The 18,533-nt window shown below is 40.0% G+C and overlaps 1 protein-coding gene across 7 annotated transcripts in view; it reads right to left on the minus strand.

The window, feature by feature from the left end:
• Positions 1-10,598: 10,598 nt before the first annotated feature.
• Positions 10,599-18,533, minus strand: part of LOC113172885 (partitioning defective 3 homolog B-like) — a 172,917-nt gene continuing 164,982 nt past the window's right edge. For 5 of the 7 annotated variants that reach the window (XM_026375939.1, XM_026375942.1, XM_026375943.1 and 2 more), the window contains 3 exons: positions 14,744-14,959; positions 14,492-14,602; positions 10,599-14,271 (listed from right to left, as the gene is read on the minus strand). In XM_026375939.1, coding sequence (XP_026231724.1) covers positions 14,238-14,271; positions 14,492-14,602; positions 14,744-14,959 — 361 coding nt within the window. In that variant the 3' untranslated portion in view covers positions 10,599-14,237. Of the gene's footprint in view, positions 14,272-14,461; positions 14,603-14,743; positions 14,960-18,533 lie in introns of all 7 variants that reach the window. The other 2 variants (XM_026375944.1, XM_026375941.1) reach the window with 1 other exon arrangement.

Here is an 18,533-nt window from a genome sequence, read left to right on the forward strand (position 1 = left end):
CAATGAAGGAAGGTGGACGAGAGGGAAAGAGCGGCTGAAGGCAGCGTGAGGAATCATCTTTTTAGGGGTCCTGATAGTACACACACCACCAGGACATCCCTCAAGATCAGAACTAATAACTCAGCAGAAATTGAATTAGAAGTAATTGAACTGGGATTTGAATGTGTTTAAATATCCTTCTGTACGAAACCGCAGGAATATGTCTTCAGAGGACATGGATGTTTCCACTGACTTTGATTTGTGATCCACAGCTCAGTTCACACCTTGGTTTTGTTTTTTTTTATTTGTGATTTTATGGAGAAGCAACTTCAGAGGGAACTTACATTTACATTTACAATTTACATAAATGACAAGTAAGTTGATGCAGAACATATGTAATACTGGTACACAAAATAAAGATAAATAAAGATGAATAAAGATAAAAAAAGATAAATAAAGATAAATAAAGATAAAAAAAGATAAATAAAGATAAATAAAGATAAAAAAAGATAAATAAGATAAAAAAAGATAAATAAAGATAAATAAAGATAAAAAAGATAAATAAAGATAAATAAAGACAAAAAAGATAAATAAAGATAAATAAAGATAAAAAAGATAAATAAAGATAAATAAAGATAAAAAAGATAAATAAAGATAAATAAAGATAAAAAATTTATTTTTTAATAAATTTTAAATTTTAAGATTTATTAAAAATGCTTCTATAAGTGGCACAAGATGCTGCAGTTATCATAAATTACTGGTGCCAGATAAAAACCTGAAACCTTCAGTGAGGAGATGTGAGTGGGTGCTTTTACACTCATCACAAGTCTTGTGGATTTTTGCACTTTTGACATTTTCTGCACATCTTGTTTGGGCGGGATTGAACAATGCAGCCAGAATGTAAAGTTTGAGAAGATTATTAAAGATCGAACCACTTTCCAAAGCTTACAGCAAGTTCTTTAAAATTTTCAGAGCTTCCTGCACTGTGCATAAAGAAAATCTCCAATTAGTCTGGCTAATGCTGTAATATTCAGCTTTTTGTACTTAACGAAATAACAAAGAAGAAAGAAGACGTCTCAAATCGAGAGTGACGGGAGGAAAAGGAGGGAATCAAGAGGTCTTTGATGAATTGGTTTGGAATGAGAGCCGAGTGTTGGAGGGACCAGTGAAAACAAACTGGACTGAAGCTTTTATTTACACTCTGCTCCTCTATTAAGTCAAATAGGCCACTTTAACGAGGCTGACATTTCAACAGAATAATGAGAGCCGGAAACCGCAGGGTCCTTCTGCAGGATGTAGGTAACCATGGGTGAGTGTGTGTATGTAAGTGTACACACAGTAAAACACAGGCGTGTTACACTGACTCTTCACAGTGTGATCGTCGTGTATAAGGACGCGGCTGTTTCTTCGCACACACCTTTAGTCACTTGCGGCCTCTCTTCCTCCATCCTTCTCTCCTTCCTCGCTCACCTCAGCTCCTCCGTGTCAGAATTTATCCAAACAGAACAATCTGGAAAGCTTCAGCGGCCGAGCCCCGGGAATGTTAACAGGCTGCGTCGAAACATTACACCTACAGGAGTGTGTGTGTGTGTGTGTGTGTGTGTGGAGGCGTCTGCGAGTGTGAGAGAGATACTGAAACAGAGAGGGGGTGAAGGTGAAGTGTGTGTGCAAAGAGAGAGAGAGACTGGCTTGATGGAGATGGAGGGATGAAAAGTGTGTGTGTGTGTGTGTGTGTGTGTGTGTGTGTGTGTGTGTGTGTGTGTGTGTGAGGAACGCATAGGGAAACTCCCTCTGTGCTAACGTTTTAAGCAGCTAATAAACTCTCACGGCTGAAAGGATGAAACTGTATCCACGGCAGGTGAAAACCATTTCTCACGCTTTTCTGTTTAGATGTGAGCGAACGCACCGACGTGCACGAGCACGTGCGCGCCTGTGTATAAACACGCACACGTGTTCTGTTTATGTGTCTTGGTGTGTGAAGGTGTCTGGATAAAAGCTGGATTCCCAGGGGACGGTCTTTGTGAGCATGTAGCTGCTTGTTTTCAGTTTTCAAAAAGATCAATTTAATGTACATCGTCACGCCTCCAGCTAAATAGAACAAGGAAGGAAAAATAAGCTCCTGTAATTGGGCACGGAGTACTCTGACTGAAAAACACACACACACACTGAAAATGAGGTTTAATGTATGGAAGTGGGAGGTGAGTCAAACAGCTTTAGAGCCTTTAACTGGGAAATCCACAATTCAGCTTTTTTTCCATTAGTCATTTAAAAACTATCTGTGTTGTGTTTTGTAGTTTCCATTTCCAAAAACCACAAAAGAGCAAAATAAAACAAAAAAAGAGGTTGATACATGTAGGATTGACTTTTAACTGGACGAGTTGTTGTCAGCGTACCTGTCAGATGTGTTTATGTTGCCTCTCACCCTCTGGACTCTGTCTTTACGACGTATGTGTGTGTAAAAGTCTGTTTGTGATGAGAACGTGTGATGAAATGTGCATGCTACACACACACACACACACACACAAGCCTGTGCAAGTGCGTGCGTCCTACAAAAGACGGATGACTTTCCGTGCAGACCACAGTGGAAAGCTTCATTCCTTCCAACCTCTACACAGACATTCTGCAGTCTCTCATCAGCAGTGGTCTCTCATCACGTGCTCAGATATTCCTACTAAATTAAAACACTGCCGTCAGTGCTGTCCAGACGTTTACGCCAACATTAATTGTGTCTCACGTTCACGTGAATAAAGGACGAATCACAACAGAACTTCCAAACGAAACGACACAGAGAATAATGTCACACGTTGCTTGTTAGCTTATTTGCATTTCAGACTTGGCTCATGAAGCGAAGCTGCGATTGTCGCCACATTCTGCTAAATTAATGAAGTCCCTGTTGACGATAAAGATTGTTTCAAAGTGTAATCAGTGCCCTGAAAGTGCTGGTTGCAAATGTAAGCGCTCTCACTCCTCTCATGACTGTAGCATGTAAAAGGTTTCTCCATGGAGACAATGTTCTGTAAGAGCGAGTGTGTGTGTGTGTGTGTGAGTGTGTGTGTGTGTGTGCACTTCAGCCCTGTCCAATATTATTTTAAAACTCTTTCTGGATCTGCCTCATTCTCAAATGCTTTTGGGCTCCGAGGATTAGTTCCCGTATCAGTTTCCATGACAAATAGTTATGACCACTGCCCCAGAGGCGTCTCTTTCACAGCACATACCAATAAACGTGGTTTGGCACAAATCAGGAGGCTTTGTCGCTGGTTTTACCCAAATTCACCAAAACCCCCTCGTCGCAAAGTCTTTTCATACCAAAGCACACACTCAGAGCTTATTGTTGATCCACATGGAGATTGTCAACAAAAACGATATCCTAACCTCAAACAGCGCCGGGATCGTGTTTCCTCCTCTTCACTTGTTTTGTTCAGCTACAGTTTCTCCTGATCTCTTTTTCACTTCTTCAGAGAACTGCAATAAACATGGTAAAGTCTGACCTGACATTTAATATGTAATATTCTCAACAGTACGTTTCTATGAGTCATTTGGATGATGACGATTAGTAAACTGAACTTTCATTGTATTTAAATTTAAGAATAAAATGGCTAAAACAATCAAATAACACTGGAATAAGAGTTAAATTTGTTCTATTTTATATTATAAATATATATTTTGTTTTATTAAATTCTATTTTTTAGGTATCAGTACAACAGGCAAAACGACATTAGGACAAACACACAGTTAAAATAAATCTGTCTTTTAGTGGTTTGGAGGTGATAATGTACAGACATCAAACAACTATTAGGAAATTACAGACTGAAAACAACGACTTAAATCCACACTTGTCAATTAAAATCATCTTTTATGTATTTATTTTTTATTAAATTAAATTAATTAAATGCACAATTTTAAAAATGAAAGACCTGATGTGTAACCGAGGATGAGACGTTGGTTTCATGTGCACAGTAACTGTACAAACCTCCCATGAAGGTGTTTGTCTCCTCATCTCATGCAAAAAACACAGAACAGGAAGAAACTGAGGCTGCGGAACAGACAGCAGAGTGTGTGTGTGTGTGTGTGTGTGTGTGTGAGTGAGAGAGAGAGAGAGAGGCAGCAGAAGCATCTCATAAACAATCTAATGAAGTCAGCATCTGAACAAACACAGCAGCTTACGTCTGGTGAGTGTGACAGAAATCAACATTCAGCGTCGACGAACTCCACTTAAACCAGATTTTATATGAAATCACTAAAGATTGTTCCTGTTACTCTACATGTACTGACAGAAAACATCTACATCACACACACACACACACACACACACACACACACACACACAGGCCGCCAGTCTGACAACAAACCAAATCGGCCATGAAGAAAACAACTAATCCTCGTCCTGCCGCACTCTTTATCCTTTTAACTCCTTTATCCGTGCTTAACTCTTCCTTTCATCCCTCGCTCGCTTTCCAAACCGTTTCCTGGACAACAATCCAGCCACTGATGTTCTGACCCTAATACACAATGGATGTAGTGGAAGACAGATCATCCGAGTGTCGACCAAATCATTTCAACTGTAACTTGTTTGCTTCGCTTTACTTTTGAAATGCATGTTCTGTGCATGTAGAACTTCCTGTTCTGTGAAGACCGAGCTGAGCAGATACACAGAGTCGGAGGATAGTTACAGTGAGACAGATGGAGAGAAGACAGAGGGCGACATTTGGAGGGTCCTGACCTGATAAACCCCTCTCTCCTCTCCGCCCTTCTCGGTCCGCTGCTTCTTTTCCGAGGATAAAATGAGCCTTGGGAGAGAATCTGTCCGCGGCTTCTCCGTGCCAGCACGTGGCGTGTTCTCAGTCATGAGAAGTTCAGTTTCTGGCACGACCAACAAACTGGTCTCAGATGAATGTTATAACCAGAGCCGGACCGACCATCTGGAGCATTGGAAGCAGTGATCAAGAAAGTAGGTTCAACAAACTCCACTGACTGCATGTGGAACGTCTCTCTGGTCTCGTCGTGTGTCTGACCTGTGTTACCTGTGTTAAACCTGATGCTCATGTACGACTGAGTGAAATGACACAAGTCAACAGAATAAAGTTGGTTTCAGAATGAGACAAAATGAGATTTGTGCAGATTGAAGCAGTATTAAAACAGCTGTAACTGAAGGTCCAGTCTTTGGTAAATTCAACCAAGAAGACAAAGAAACTCGATGTATGACCTCTGATTGAAATCCACAGTTGTATGTTTGTACTCAGCACTAACACCACACAGCCTCCTCCATACAGCTATGTTGATAATGTTGAAGCTCCACTTCCATCATAATTTCAGAATTAAAGCCACACTGTGATTTATTACTGCTCGCCGCATGACTTTCTTAATAAAACTAATAAAAGTGGACAAGATGACAGATGAATGGACGAACTGCAGAACCCAGAGAAACATAAACGAGCGGCGCAATATCCTTTTCTCAACAGTTATCTTTACCTTTCATTGCCGTGTCATATTTGAGCCCTCTGTCCCAGTGTGACCCTCTCTCTGTCTCGGCTTCAGCCCTCATCCATTTCTCCACGTCTCTAAAGTCTCTCTTTGTGTCTCTCGAGCGCTTTGCTGTGATATATTCAGGCGGATTCATTCCTCTTATTTCACATATATCTGTTTCTGAGCTTTTCTTTTTACTTTTCCCAGCGTCTTGCCTGTTAGTCAGTCCTCTCTTTTTTAACACAGCGCCCTGCAGAGAAATTAACTCAGTGACTCAACAGTTTCTATTTAAAGAGACTTTGGCTGTTTTGTGTTCACTGCAAATCGCTAGCTCAGGATTAGAAGCTAAACATGCACAGATTCATGCAAGTAAGTTTATACCCTCTCTCTCTCTCTGTCCCTTCTGCTTCCTTCCCTCAAGCGATTTGAACACAAATCCTCAACTCCAGAGTCTATTAGCTCAGACAGGGATTGTGTAAAGAGGGAGATGTATTTTTGGAAGATTATAATTGCTCATGTCATGCTGGTCCGATCCCTGTGACTGACTGTAACTGACTGTGTGATTTGAGTGTCTGTGTATAGGCTTGAAGCTCCCTACGGCCGTATGGACTGTGTGTGTGTGTGTGTGTGTGTGTGTGTGTGTGTGTGTGTGTGTGTGTGTGTGTGTGAGAGAGAGACAGACCCAGTGGTGACATGAGATCGTTCAACTCAGTAAATAAGAAAAAAATCTGCCACAGTTTCAAAGTAACAGGATGTTTAAATGCCCTGAATTTTGGCTTCCAGGCTTTATAAACGGTTTCCCTTTGGTTGGATCTGAAAAATCGAGACTCAACCATCTTTAATTTAAACAGACGGACATTCTTATACTAGTGGACGTTGTTTTATTCAGGTAACTGGGCTACATATCAACTAGATGCATTTTTAACCCACTTGAGCTAAAATAAAAATGGGAGGGTTAAGATTATTATTTTTCACACATCAATCAACACTTGTTGTTTTCAAATGTGCTCCATTAATAAACTGACTTGACAAGTCCCGCCGGTCATTTCTGCACAATCTGTAATTCTTTCCAGCTTATCCTGTTGTAATTATTTCAGAAAACAAAATATTCTTTAAACAAAAAGGCTCAGTTGGGAGATAAAACAATACCCGTGCTGTCCCAGCTGCTGAGTGACAGCCTCACAAATCCACATTTTCTCTCTCTAATTGAAATTTCACGTTAGCTTTTGTGCAGAATTTCTTTCCTGACCGGAGTCCGACTTTGAATGATTTATTAGTGCTTGTGGAAAATTAAACAATTAGTTTCTTGTGATGACTACCAGAGCAGAAAACAGATAACACAATACTAAATTTCCAGTTTAAATTACATAAAATACTTTCTCTGACCGTACATAATACGGTCTGAAAAGTAATAAAAAAAAAAAGATACCCATAGAAATCATTTGTACCAACTCTCTCACGTGATTCATAAAAACATTTTAACTCCATGTACTGAGGTGGACGTGTCGTGAAATTACATCTATTTGGTGTCAGCCCCCAAAATGGCGGCTGGTGTGAAGGTTATTTATACATTAAAGTGAAAAATGCTGGACAACAACTGCGTTAACAAAGTGATTTGGTGGCCATTAGGCACAAAGACGTGGTTCGGTTTAGGCAGTAAACATGGTTAGGGTTAGTCAACATGTGGAATGTTTGATTCCTCCTCTTCTTCCTCTTCTCCATGTGACAAATATAAAAATAATAATACTAGTAATAATAATTGATACTTCATTAATCCCCTTGGTAAAGTTCTTGTGGAACCCCGTTATGGGACATATGGCCAGAAATAGGGGAACCAGGAGTCAAACCACCAACCCTGGGGCTCGTAGATGACTGCCTATCTTTGCTGAAGTTCCAAATGACCTCTGAAGTCTTATTTTACACGAGGACAGTCTCGTTAGTCTCTTTTCACCATCATCTCATTACAAACAGAAAACTGTCACACTGAAATATGTGTTTTCTGAAAATGAAGAACACCTACACAGGTGTTTGGTTTTGTACGCACACAGAGTAAAAAGCCACTGGTTTATGTGGAGATGGTCTTTGTGGGTGTGTGTGTGTGTGTAGGTGTGTAGTATTATGTATTAGGTATGAATTATGTTTTACTGTCCTGTGTGTTTGAGTCCATGCCCGAATTGTTCGTTGGTAACTTCTGACTGATTTCTTCTCTCTTCCATCCAGGAAATCTCAGGTTGAACGCACATCATGAGACAATGCTGGCTAGAGGCCAAACACAGCAACACACACACACACACACACACACACACACACCCCCAGTCCCACCCAGTGTGACCCGGGATTGTGGATCAAGTCTGGCACACAAAGCCCAGCCTGCCGCCCTCGCCTCCTCAGCGACCTGAAAGATACAGCTAAGAGAGACAGCATGAGTTTGTTCACTAGCAAGATGCCTCAAGGTTACCACTGGGTAGAGTGTGTGTGTGTGTGTGAGTGAGAAAGAGAGAGACGGGAAAAGGGGAAACAGCTGCCAGTGGAGTTTACCACAAGTCATTACTGTGCACAGGGGACAGAGGAAATGTAATTTTACACACAAACACTTAATAGGACACACTCAGTGTTCTTAATACACTGTCCATGACCCTGTGAGGATGTGAATCTTGGGACACACACACACACACACACACACACACACACACACACACACACAACAGAACTTGCTGTGATCAACACTTTGCTTGCTTTTAGTATTTGGCTACTTGCTTCTTTACGCTTCCTTGTCATTAACTAAATATTTCAAGTCTCTGTAAGTCATTTAAACACAGTGATTTATTGAACAGGTCCCACAGTGTTCACTATCAAACTGGTTTGTTTGTTTTAGGGGTTGAACGTAAAAAGGCTGGTGACCATTCACATAACTGGACACAAAAAAAAAATAAATAAATAAATCTAATCTGACGACTTCACAGAAAACTGACATTTGGCCTTGTGCAAGATTTCTGCATATCAGTGACGTGATTATTCAAATTCACTACAGATCTAGAAGCAACAGAGACGAACACACGTTTGTATGAACAGAATTAAAACAGTTGCGTGTGCACAAGGCATGAAAAAAAAAAAAAAACACCCAAGATGATCCATGCTTGTCACACTTGAATCGTGAGTCCTTAATTTGCAAGACTGTTAAGTGACAATAATTAATGAGGATTTTGGTTGGTCTGGCAGTTCCACGGGCAGCCTTCAAAACACAGTGTGCACATGAAAAACAATCAGAAGTCATGGGAACAAAAAGCAGGCTGCCAGGCTGCCAATAATAGCTACCACTGAACAATACCTTGCCAAGCACACACACACACACACATCCATAAACTGGCAGCCACTCATAATAGGAAATCCTAATTGCAATTGCTTCCAATTCTTATTAAAACTACTAATAATAGCGTCTAATAATTACAGCATGCCAAACCTGCCCTGGGAGGGAGGCTGGAGCAATTACACACCCAGTCAGTCAGTGACTACTTCATACAGTCAGTGAGTGAGTCGAAAAGACTGTTTGACAGTCTCTCCAATAAAGCATCAGTCAAACATGTTACCAGCACAAGGCCACGGAGTTTGCTGGTCTGTCAGAGAAGAAGAAAAAAACCCCGGGAAGTGACGGTGGGAGTCGTGGATTACGTGCCAGTTAAAGATTAAGTGTTTGGAACCATTAACAGACAGATGTCTCCCTGAAACAGAGACCCCAATCAGCTTTAGTAGTATTTCCTCTTCATATTGCAAAGAACTTGACGACACCTGAAAGAGAGTTTGGACAGTTTGGACGTATAGTGTCTAATGTTGCTAGGCCTACATGACAAGTAATGTAAAACTCTAACACTATATCTGCCCAGTGCTTTGCTTTATATTTGGCAAAAGACAGGTGAGAGTCCTATGTTGACATCTCACCTTCGAACTCATTACAGATGACGACAAATGGCTGCCACACGTTACGGCGGCTACCTATGACCAAGTTTGTGATGTGTAAAACTAATAAGTACTTCTGATGCTGCACATTAGCAAGCATTACTACATTACTACAATCTTCCCACAATCACCCACGGTCATTCTAAGTTGAATTTTTACTTCTTTGACAGACCTGTGGACTTTAGCTTGCAGGATGTTTGACTTTTGGGATTTGTGACAGTTGTGAGTTTAAGGTTTAAGAGGCCTTGTGTGAACCGTCTAATCGTGAGCATAAAGTAAAGAGCAGCACAGACCTGCAGTGTGCCGAGTACTCTCCATGACATCATCAGTAGCAGCCTTTTTTTTACACATTTCAGTTTTTATAGCCTTTTTATATCATTCGTCTACGTTTTTTCCACCTGTTCTATTTCAGCGATATGTTTGATCCACACAGTGAGAAGAGTCCAGAAGTATAATGTAATGAATCTCTGTAACTAATTTAAGTTGTGACCTGCATTAACACAAACATCAGGATTTAAATAGACACTATAATCGGAATATTAAACACACTTTGTACTGTAGATCCATACTGAACACTGCACACAAAAGGAACCTTGGCAGTGACTCAGGGGAATTTAATTACTTCTGTTGCCCTCTCCCCATTGGCTGAGAGGTCCGTGGTATGCTAATTAAGCGTTGACTGATAAAACATTCCCTTGGCCTCTGAGTCTCATTACCACTAACTTCTCTGACTGCAGCCAGAACCCACTGTCTGATAAATAAGAAAGCACCTTAAGCCACAGACTGTGACTAAATGCTTATTAATGGGAGGAATATGACCTAACAGCACGATGGCACTACGCCAGGAAGAAAACTCAAAAAAACTTTGTGCTGCAATCACTACACCTTATCTTCCTTTTCTAATTGATAATTAGTCTTGCATTAATTTGGGGCCAACATCTATCTCTTATCACAAAGGCACAATTTATCAGCTGCTTAAATGATGGACTAAATTGGGTTGGCAAAGTTAATGATTCACCTTGCAGGGTATGGGAGACATAAGGGAAATGATTTCTCCTGACTCGTGTTTAATTAACCTTAGCAGATGTGCTGGTCATGCATTGTAGTTAAAAAAAGAAGTACATCTTTAAATCATTAAAATAAATGACATCTTGTTTGAAAAAAATACATTTAAAATCAAGATTTTATTGCAAAAAGTTGTTCTATACATAAACAATTATAGAGGTTGTTGCTAGTTTTACATTATAAAATGATGAAATGATTTTTTATTAATTTTTTATTTTTTGATACAAGCAACATATTTAGAATAGTATAGTTCTAAGACAGAGAGGTTATTTAGTTGGTTCCTTCAAACACTGCTCTCTGTAAAGTCCCCGAACTGGTCATGAACAGAGTTCTGGTTAGTACCTTCATCTTGTGCAAGTCTCGCTGTAATGCCATAACACCAAAGAGCCGTATTCGCAGGGTGTTTGATATGTTCGACCACACTACAATGTTTCTACAATGTCTCCATATTTTCATTCCACATTCCTGAAACAGTTGAAAACAGCTCATACAGGCGATTCTTTAATTTAACTTACACACAGAAATCTTGAATTTAGGAAAAAAAAAAGATCCAAACTATGGAGCGTACCTCTTTCTTGCAGTAGCATGGTAACAGTAGCCAAACACTCTGGTACATCCAACCAACAACACCAACTGTCGTTACAAAGAAATATATAGATAATAAATGCGTGTGAAAAGTTACATGCATGTTCATTGTGTACTAATATTGGAGGAGTAACAATAACACACCTTCATGTAATGTGCACATCTCATTATACTGTAGCTCAAAAACAACACAGGTAAGAAGACAACTTCCATCTTTGCTTCGTGTTCTTTCAGTTTTGAAGATTTAAGATATTTTTGGAATGACAACATCGAAACCATTCACGTGACCCCAGTAGATCATTCCTCTGGTGCTTTTTGTAACACGTTTTGTAACACGTACATTATCCTAGATATGATCTTCTAACATAATAAAACTGACCTTTGGTAATGAACAGAACTACAGAACTCTTTTTTTGGTATACTTTCATACAGATTCACACATTGTAACTCAGCAGTTTAGATTATTAGCAGTAATATCTTATCACTTTGCAGTGAGACCAAAATGTACAAGTCAGACACCATTTACTGTTTGACAAAGTGTTTTGAGGTCATGCTAAACACACCAGTCATCTGTCAGTCTACGGTCTGCTGCAACTTTAGCACTGAGCAAAAGAGTAAATGATCTAAAGGGGCAAGTGAAATATTTTATTATTGTATCGCTTTACTTCACATGTGACCACCAGCTTAATTTCCTATACATGTGTTTATCAGTGTATTCTGAATAACAGTTTGATAGAGTTGAACAATTTATTTCCACCCTGGTGATAATATAAAACGTGATAACAACATGGAAAAAAGACAAATATTTGTAGGCAATTCCCAAAGTCACTACATTCAGTCAATACAAGCCCACTCCTGTAACCCTCCTCCTACTGCAGAACAACGGCCTCACAGTTTTAAAAACTTTTACTCTTTCCTCCGCTCTTTTCTTCTGAAATCACACCAGTCTGAACCACAAAGGAGTTGGGGTCACTGCACAGCATCTCTTTTTACCATTTCTTCCACCTCCCTCAATCAATACCTTCAATCTATTACACGTTTCTTTAATTCCTCTTCGTCAGTGCCGCTTTTCCTTTCTACATCCCTTTGTTTCATTTTTCCTGCTTTGCTTTTCTACCAGTTCTTCACTTCTTTTCTTTGTGTCATTCTTTTGACCCATCCATTATTTCTACCTTCCTAACAGCATTCCTCTCTCTAATCAAGATCCTCTAACAAACATGCAAATGAAATGGTTTTGAGACAGCATCTGCTTCACATTGTTTTAAAAGCATTGTAGTCACTCTCAACATTGACTTTAGTGGTTTTTCATCCTCAGTCTCATTAACATAAATGCAATTCACCAAATCCTGAAATGTCATTTAAAACATGTGATATCCACCGAAATCAATGGTGCTGAGCTTTGTAGCAGGAAACATAGAGATGTTAAGCTAGACTCCAACTCTTAGTTACACTTAATTGGTGGTTTAGTGAGTGGTTAAATGGATACACACTATGGTGCAGCGCTGAGAAGAGCACTTTGAAGCCAAGTTCACATTTCAACAGGACTTGTGTGCACTTCAACACATAGTGACGCCTACGCCGCCAGGTCACAGAGGTGTGCAGTGAATACCCTTCACACCCGAACTACAGGACATGACAAAATCACACACAACGCAGCGTAAAAAAGGCTTTTAGGTAAGAGTGAAAACGAGCCCCACAACTGGTCATTTTAACACCTAAAGATGAAAAGACAGGACATCTGTGAGGCGAAACAACTCGGCTCCACTATGCTCAGCTTTAAAATGACAAAAACCAGAGAAGGCCAATTATTAAACAGGTTTATAAGATTCTTACTTATTACAATTACAATTTCATAAAACTAATACGCATTAAGTGTGGCATAGTGTAGCAGAGCATAGCAGAGCAGGGAGACAGAGGCCTAAACTAGGTGGAGCAAAGTGGATTGATTTCGAGAGTCATGCTACTGCTAGCTTGATTCCCCCAAAGGTTGCATATTGTAGTTTTAAGGTCAAGCACCATTATTGATATTAGCATTTGTTTAAAACAATATAGTCCAATAATGGTAATACTGTATGTCCCAAAATGAATATGAATGAATTAGAGATTCGGTACAGTGTGTTTTGAAATGTTGCCCTTGGATTATTTTAATCCAGGCGGAAGGTTTTCAAATGATAAACTAAAATGTACTTTTAAATAATGTTGAGAGAAATGTTTTGGATAAAATGCATGGCAGTCATAGCATTATAAAAAGCAAATTATTGCACTGAAAGATAATTCATACAGTGCTCTACTGCTCTATAGCACATGTCTCTGTATATTTCCATAATTCATTGACAAAACTTGATCATGTATGCATCTTAAAAATGTGTACTTAGAAAGATGTTCTCTGTTTGGAAAACTAAGATAGAAGGAGACAACATGTGCTACTTTCAAAGTTAGTATTAAGTTCTTCTCTTTCAGTAGCTGTTACTAACAGAGAAAATGATGTCCTCACACTGACTCGTTGCTATCCTCACAGCTTTGGAACATTGGTACATTTAGTACACTCTCCAGAAGAGACTGAACGCCCTATAATGACTGAGTTTCATAGACATTAGCTGCTTTAATCTTTAGGAAAGAATTTGGCTTCATCACACAAAAGTAATAACACTGAAAGCTGTTCTTTGTCTAAGTTAATGGCCACATAACTATGGTTAACAGTCCACTACTGCCCATGTTAATTTTTAGCATTATTACTATTTTAGTTTTTGTCTAGAACTGTCTGTAAGATTTTAGTGGCTTCATGTAAATCAACACAGTCACTTTTGTGTCTGACATTCATGACAGAGGTGATGTAATCAGAGAATAGTAAGTGACGTAAATAAAAACTCTGCTAATTTTATACTCTGGAAAGACTCAAAGTGACTTCAGTGACTTCAAAACACAAGATGCGATGCATCACGTCGGCCACTCTATAACTGACACCCTTTACCATCCTTTAGTGTATTACTATGTACTTCAAACTGTGTAGACAATGTTTGATGATTATAGTCATTCAAATCACATCGTAACAGATTTCTTTGGAGTACCCAAAGTAGAAGAGCTACACATTCTGCTTTTCATCTCTGGATCCGATTTGTCTAAACAGCTGCAGTCCGGGCATTCTTCTGTCTGGTTTGGTTTGCTGTTGCTGTCTTCCTCCCCCACTGAGTTTAGCCATATTCAGGACTGGGATCCACCAGATGCCTGTAAAAGTTAAGCATGTTCATAGATTTATAATCTGACTTAAAATCTACTTTAAAAGTAAAGTTCAAACAGGTTTCATCAAGAGAGAAGAGAAATCCACCTTTTTTTTACATGTGGAACATCAAGCTTTTTTGTAGTTACACTCTTCACGTGTTAAAGTTTAAAGAGGATTTTAAATGTCACAATTTACCTGAGATGATCATCCAGAAATCGCCCCTACCTGTAGCCTCCACCCCCAGTTCCCCGTGTCATAGTGTCGTACCGTAATCCACGAAGAGGAGGGGTAGGAGATGGGGGCACATCCTGCCGTAAGGGGCCTCTCTGCTGGGAACTAAGAGCAGAAATGAAGAAAGTTGAATACGCTAGGAGTGGAAAGAGAATTCTGTAAATCTGACTCAAACTTGAGGTTGATCTCTGTGGACAGCATCATATGGTGTACATGTACTCTGTAACCTCCTTCTATGTTAATTACCTTGGGTGGGGGTAGTATCCAGGGTCAACACCCCGAGGATCACCTAGCCGCGAGTATGGCTGGCTAGGTGGGTAGCCAGAGTAAGAAGGACCAGCCTGGGATTTGGGGTTAGGGTAGGATGGGGACTGAGGGTATCCTTGTGGGGCCTGTTGTGGACCAGGGTAATGACCAGCCCAGGGCTGCATGGGGTAATCAGCAGGATCCAGAGGACCTCGTCTGTAGAAGAGCATTATTTTTAAATAAATTATGGTTTAAGAGAAAGCTTTTAAGAAATTACAAGTGAGTTTGTAGTGCAAAGACCAAACTGTAAACACTGGCAGCGTACTATTTTTGTTTGGTTTGTAATTTAATGTCCTTTACTAAAAAAAGATAAGTAAGTGTAAATCCTGCCTTTATTGCCACATTCTCTAGTTACTCCATCAACTGAATAGCTCAAATATTCATGAGCATCTGCTAAAACTTTCAGCATACAGTAGTTTTGGAGAGAGAAACGTGAATGTGAAGGAACACACAGCCCAAATCAGCCAAAGCTCACATAGCAACAGAATATAAGTGACATGTGACAGTAGGCTATGGCTCAGTTAACATGCACACACACAGCTGTGGTAATCCAGTCCAGTCCTGTTATTGGATATCGATGTCTTGTGCCCAGTGGAAAGCAAGTACACAAACATGTGTCGTCAGCATAGCTGACATTATGAGGTATTACATTTAATCTCTGCATCTTATCACTTGCATTTGTTGCTATCCATCTGTCCTGCCTTCATCCTCTTTTTCAATACTCTCACTTTAAATTTAGTCTTAGTCCTAATCAATTCATTTTAGAGTGTGTGTGTATTTGTTTGTTCAAATACTGTATTATATAAATGAGAGGCTACTTTGTACAATTTCCATTCTGTCTACGTTTATGCAGAATGTCTAATGCTGGGTTAATAAACTTCAAAATAATGTGCACTGAAGCATGCACTCGTGTTAAGACGTGTTTATAGAGACATGTAACTTGTCATGATGACACTTATAATTGATATTATAGTTGAGTGGGTGGGGCTTCAAACGTTAACCAATCACAGAGTTGACCGACTGCCTGCTGACTGGAGACTGGATGTGAATATATACACAGTGACAGACCCACTGAATCAAACACAGATTTGTACACAGATACGTGCACAGAGCACATAAACACACATACCCAGCATGGTGGTCTCCATGCTGTCAGCAGTGAAAAGTGTCTAACTAGCTACATGCCCATCATGTTTGGGATGTCTGTTTCTTCCCCTCCTGGCTCCATAACCACCATGAGTATGTGTGTGTGAGAGAGCACGTTACATTTCTGCTTCGCTGTCAACTCATCTGTCAACCTTTCTGTCATCTGTCTTCTGGTTTTTGACTTATTCAGCTACACTTATTGTGAGTCACTCTGGGTAAGCATATCAGCTACATGTCTCAAATGTCTCCTTTCCTGATAGTCACAGCCGTTTTGTCTGCTTCTCTTCAACTGGAAAGCGTTGGTCTGCCAGCTGCCCCGTCTGTCCATGTGTCTGCCTGCCCCTCTCTCTTTTTAGATGTTTTATGGTCACAAGTCAGCCTGCCAGTCTGCACTCTGTAGTCTGAGCCTATATACCTGTGCCAGTGTTGGCTGGTCAAACTGTCACTCAGCATTTGGCCCCTGGCCATGATCATGTCACCAGAATTAAGAGCAGTGAAGGTACCTTAAGGCTGCTAAGACTGCTGTCATAAACATGATAATTATACAGTAATTATACATTTAAGTACTTGTTTAAAGTGCACGATGGTTTATACTGTTTTAGGCTTTGAATCAGTTTGGCACATTAGGATACGAGTTGTCACTGTTTTTAATCAAAACAGTTCTTTGTAACAAGCCTGTAGGGGGAAAATGTGAAGCAGAGTGGGCCAGCAGCCATGAGACCAAAGTTGAGACAAGTTAAAGACAGAAAAAAAGAATGGATGTGTAAAGATAGAGGGATGAATGAGAATACCAGCACTCAGGTGGAGCAGAAAAGGGGAAATGTGGCATAAAGAAGAAAGAAACAATACAGAGCAGCAGGAAGGAGTGAAACACTGGTGTTGTGTTCATGATGTGGCAGACGAGGAGCCTAAAATGACAGACGGAAATTGTATTTTACCTCATTACTTTGCTTTCTGCTTACTTATAGGCTGTTTAGATTGCTATTTGATGCCCTACCTCCAAACGTCTCTGGGTTTTTATTGCCTATTGGCAATTGAGCAGTGATCTGATGGAAGGTACACTGGAAAACATCTGAGGAATATGGACAACTGATTGGATCATTGTGAGGACTGTGATGTAACAAGGGCTTGGTAAACTTGGAATATTTAACTTCCAAAATTTTATTTTAAAATGAAAACAAAAGCAGACTACACTTAAGGGTTTGGTTTATATGAGTACTGAACTGAAATGAAACTGAATCATTAAGCTAATTTATCAAGCTACAATGCCTGGCATTTGACAGTTTGTGAAACTTGCTGGATTCCACTGTTAAGAATTATTAAGAAAATAGGTTTACATTTTGGAGTGTCGATTAGAAACGTTTTCTATGCTTCTAGCATTTTACAGACTGATGAACTAATCAAAAATCATTAGTTGCCGCCCTAAAGTCTTTTTCACAGTTTCCATTTTGGGAATGGGGCAGAGATCCACTGGGAATCTTTAGGGAATCCACTGTAAATCCGGTGGCAAGTTTGGAATTCTCCCTCCAGGAACCCAGTCAGCACTGCACAGCAGCTGGGGATTATGGGGTAATAAGGATGGAACCCATTACTGGCACACACACACACACACACACACACTCACACACACACAGTATGAGAATTTGTAGACATACAGACAGAGGGATCCTAACATTTTGCATAAACACACACACACTGAAAACCTTAACTTAAATGCAGTGCTAGCTCCTAATCACTCCCTCCCTAACCCCACATACTCTGGAGGAGGCAAATTGGCACACAGCTGGAGAGGAGTTAAGACCAAATGAGGAGGCTGTTGGTCTGTGTGTGTGTGAGAGAGAGAGAGAGAGAGAGAGAGAAACAGATGTAATGAAGAACAAATTTCTGGCACATCCAGCAACAAGTTAAACATAATTGAGAGAGTAGAAGAAAAACTGAAATAATTCCGACCAGAACAGAAACGATACTGAAGACCTAGTTAAGAGTGAAATTCAACAATGTCATACCTGTTTGGGGATTACTCAATACTGTCAGCTACGTAAACAGTGCACTTACACATGCAATGGGAGAACTGGAAAGATTTCTCTCCAGGTGTGATAGAAATGAAACGATGTGAGCCTTTCTAATTCCTTGATATTTAAGAGATTTCTGATGGATTTTGGGAGAAAACAAGGACCTGTTATATGTCCTCTGCACCTGCCCCTCTCTCTCATAAACACACGCACTTTCGCTTATGCTTTCTCAAACGGCTGGATACAGCTGTTATACTAGCTCTCTCTCTCTCACTCACACACACACACACACACACACACACACACACACACACACACACACAGAGCCATCTATCATCCGAAGCTGTCTCTGAGAGACACAAATATCTTTAAGAAAGAGAGACAGGACGTAGCGTTGTGACACAACACATTAAAAAACTCTTGAGAGGCAATGACAGCCTCATTGCAGATGGATTGTCTCAATAAAAGCAAACACTAAAGCACGAACACAAACAACGTCGCCTCAAAATGGGAACAGAGGAAAAGTTTAAGATGAGAGGGGAGGGGCTGCAGAAGGTGAGAGAACGAGGAGG

Source organism: Anabas testudineus, chromosome 21, assembly GCF_900324465.2.
Source record: "Anabas testudineus chromosome 21, fAnaTes1.2, whole genome shotgun sequence".
NCBI classification, from domain to species: Eukaryota; Metazoa; Chordata; class Actinopteri; order Anabantiformes; family Anabantidae; genus Anabas; species Anabas testudineus.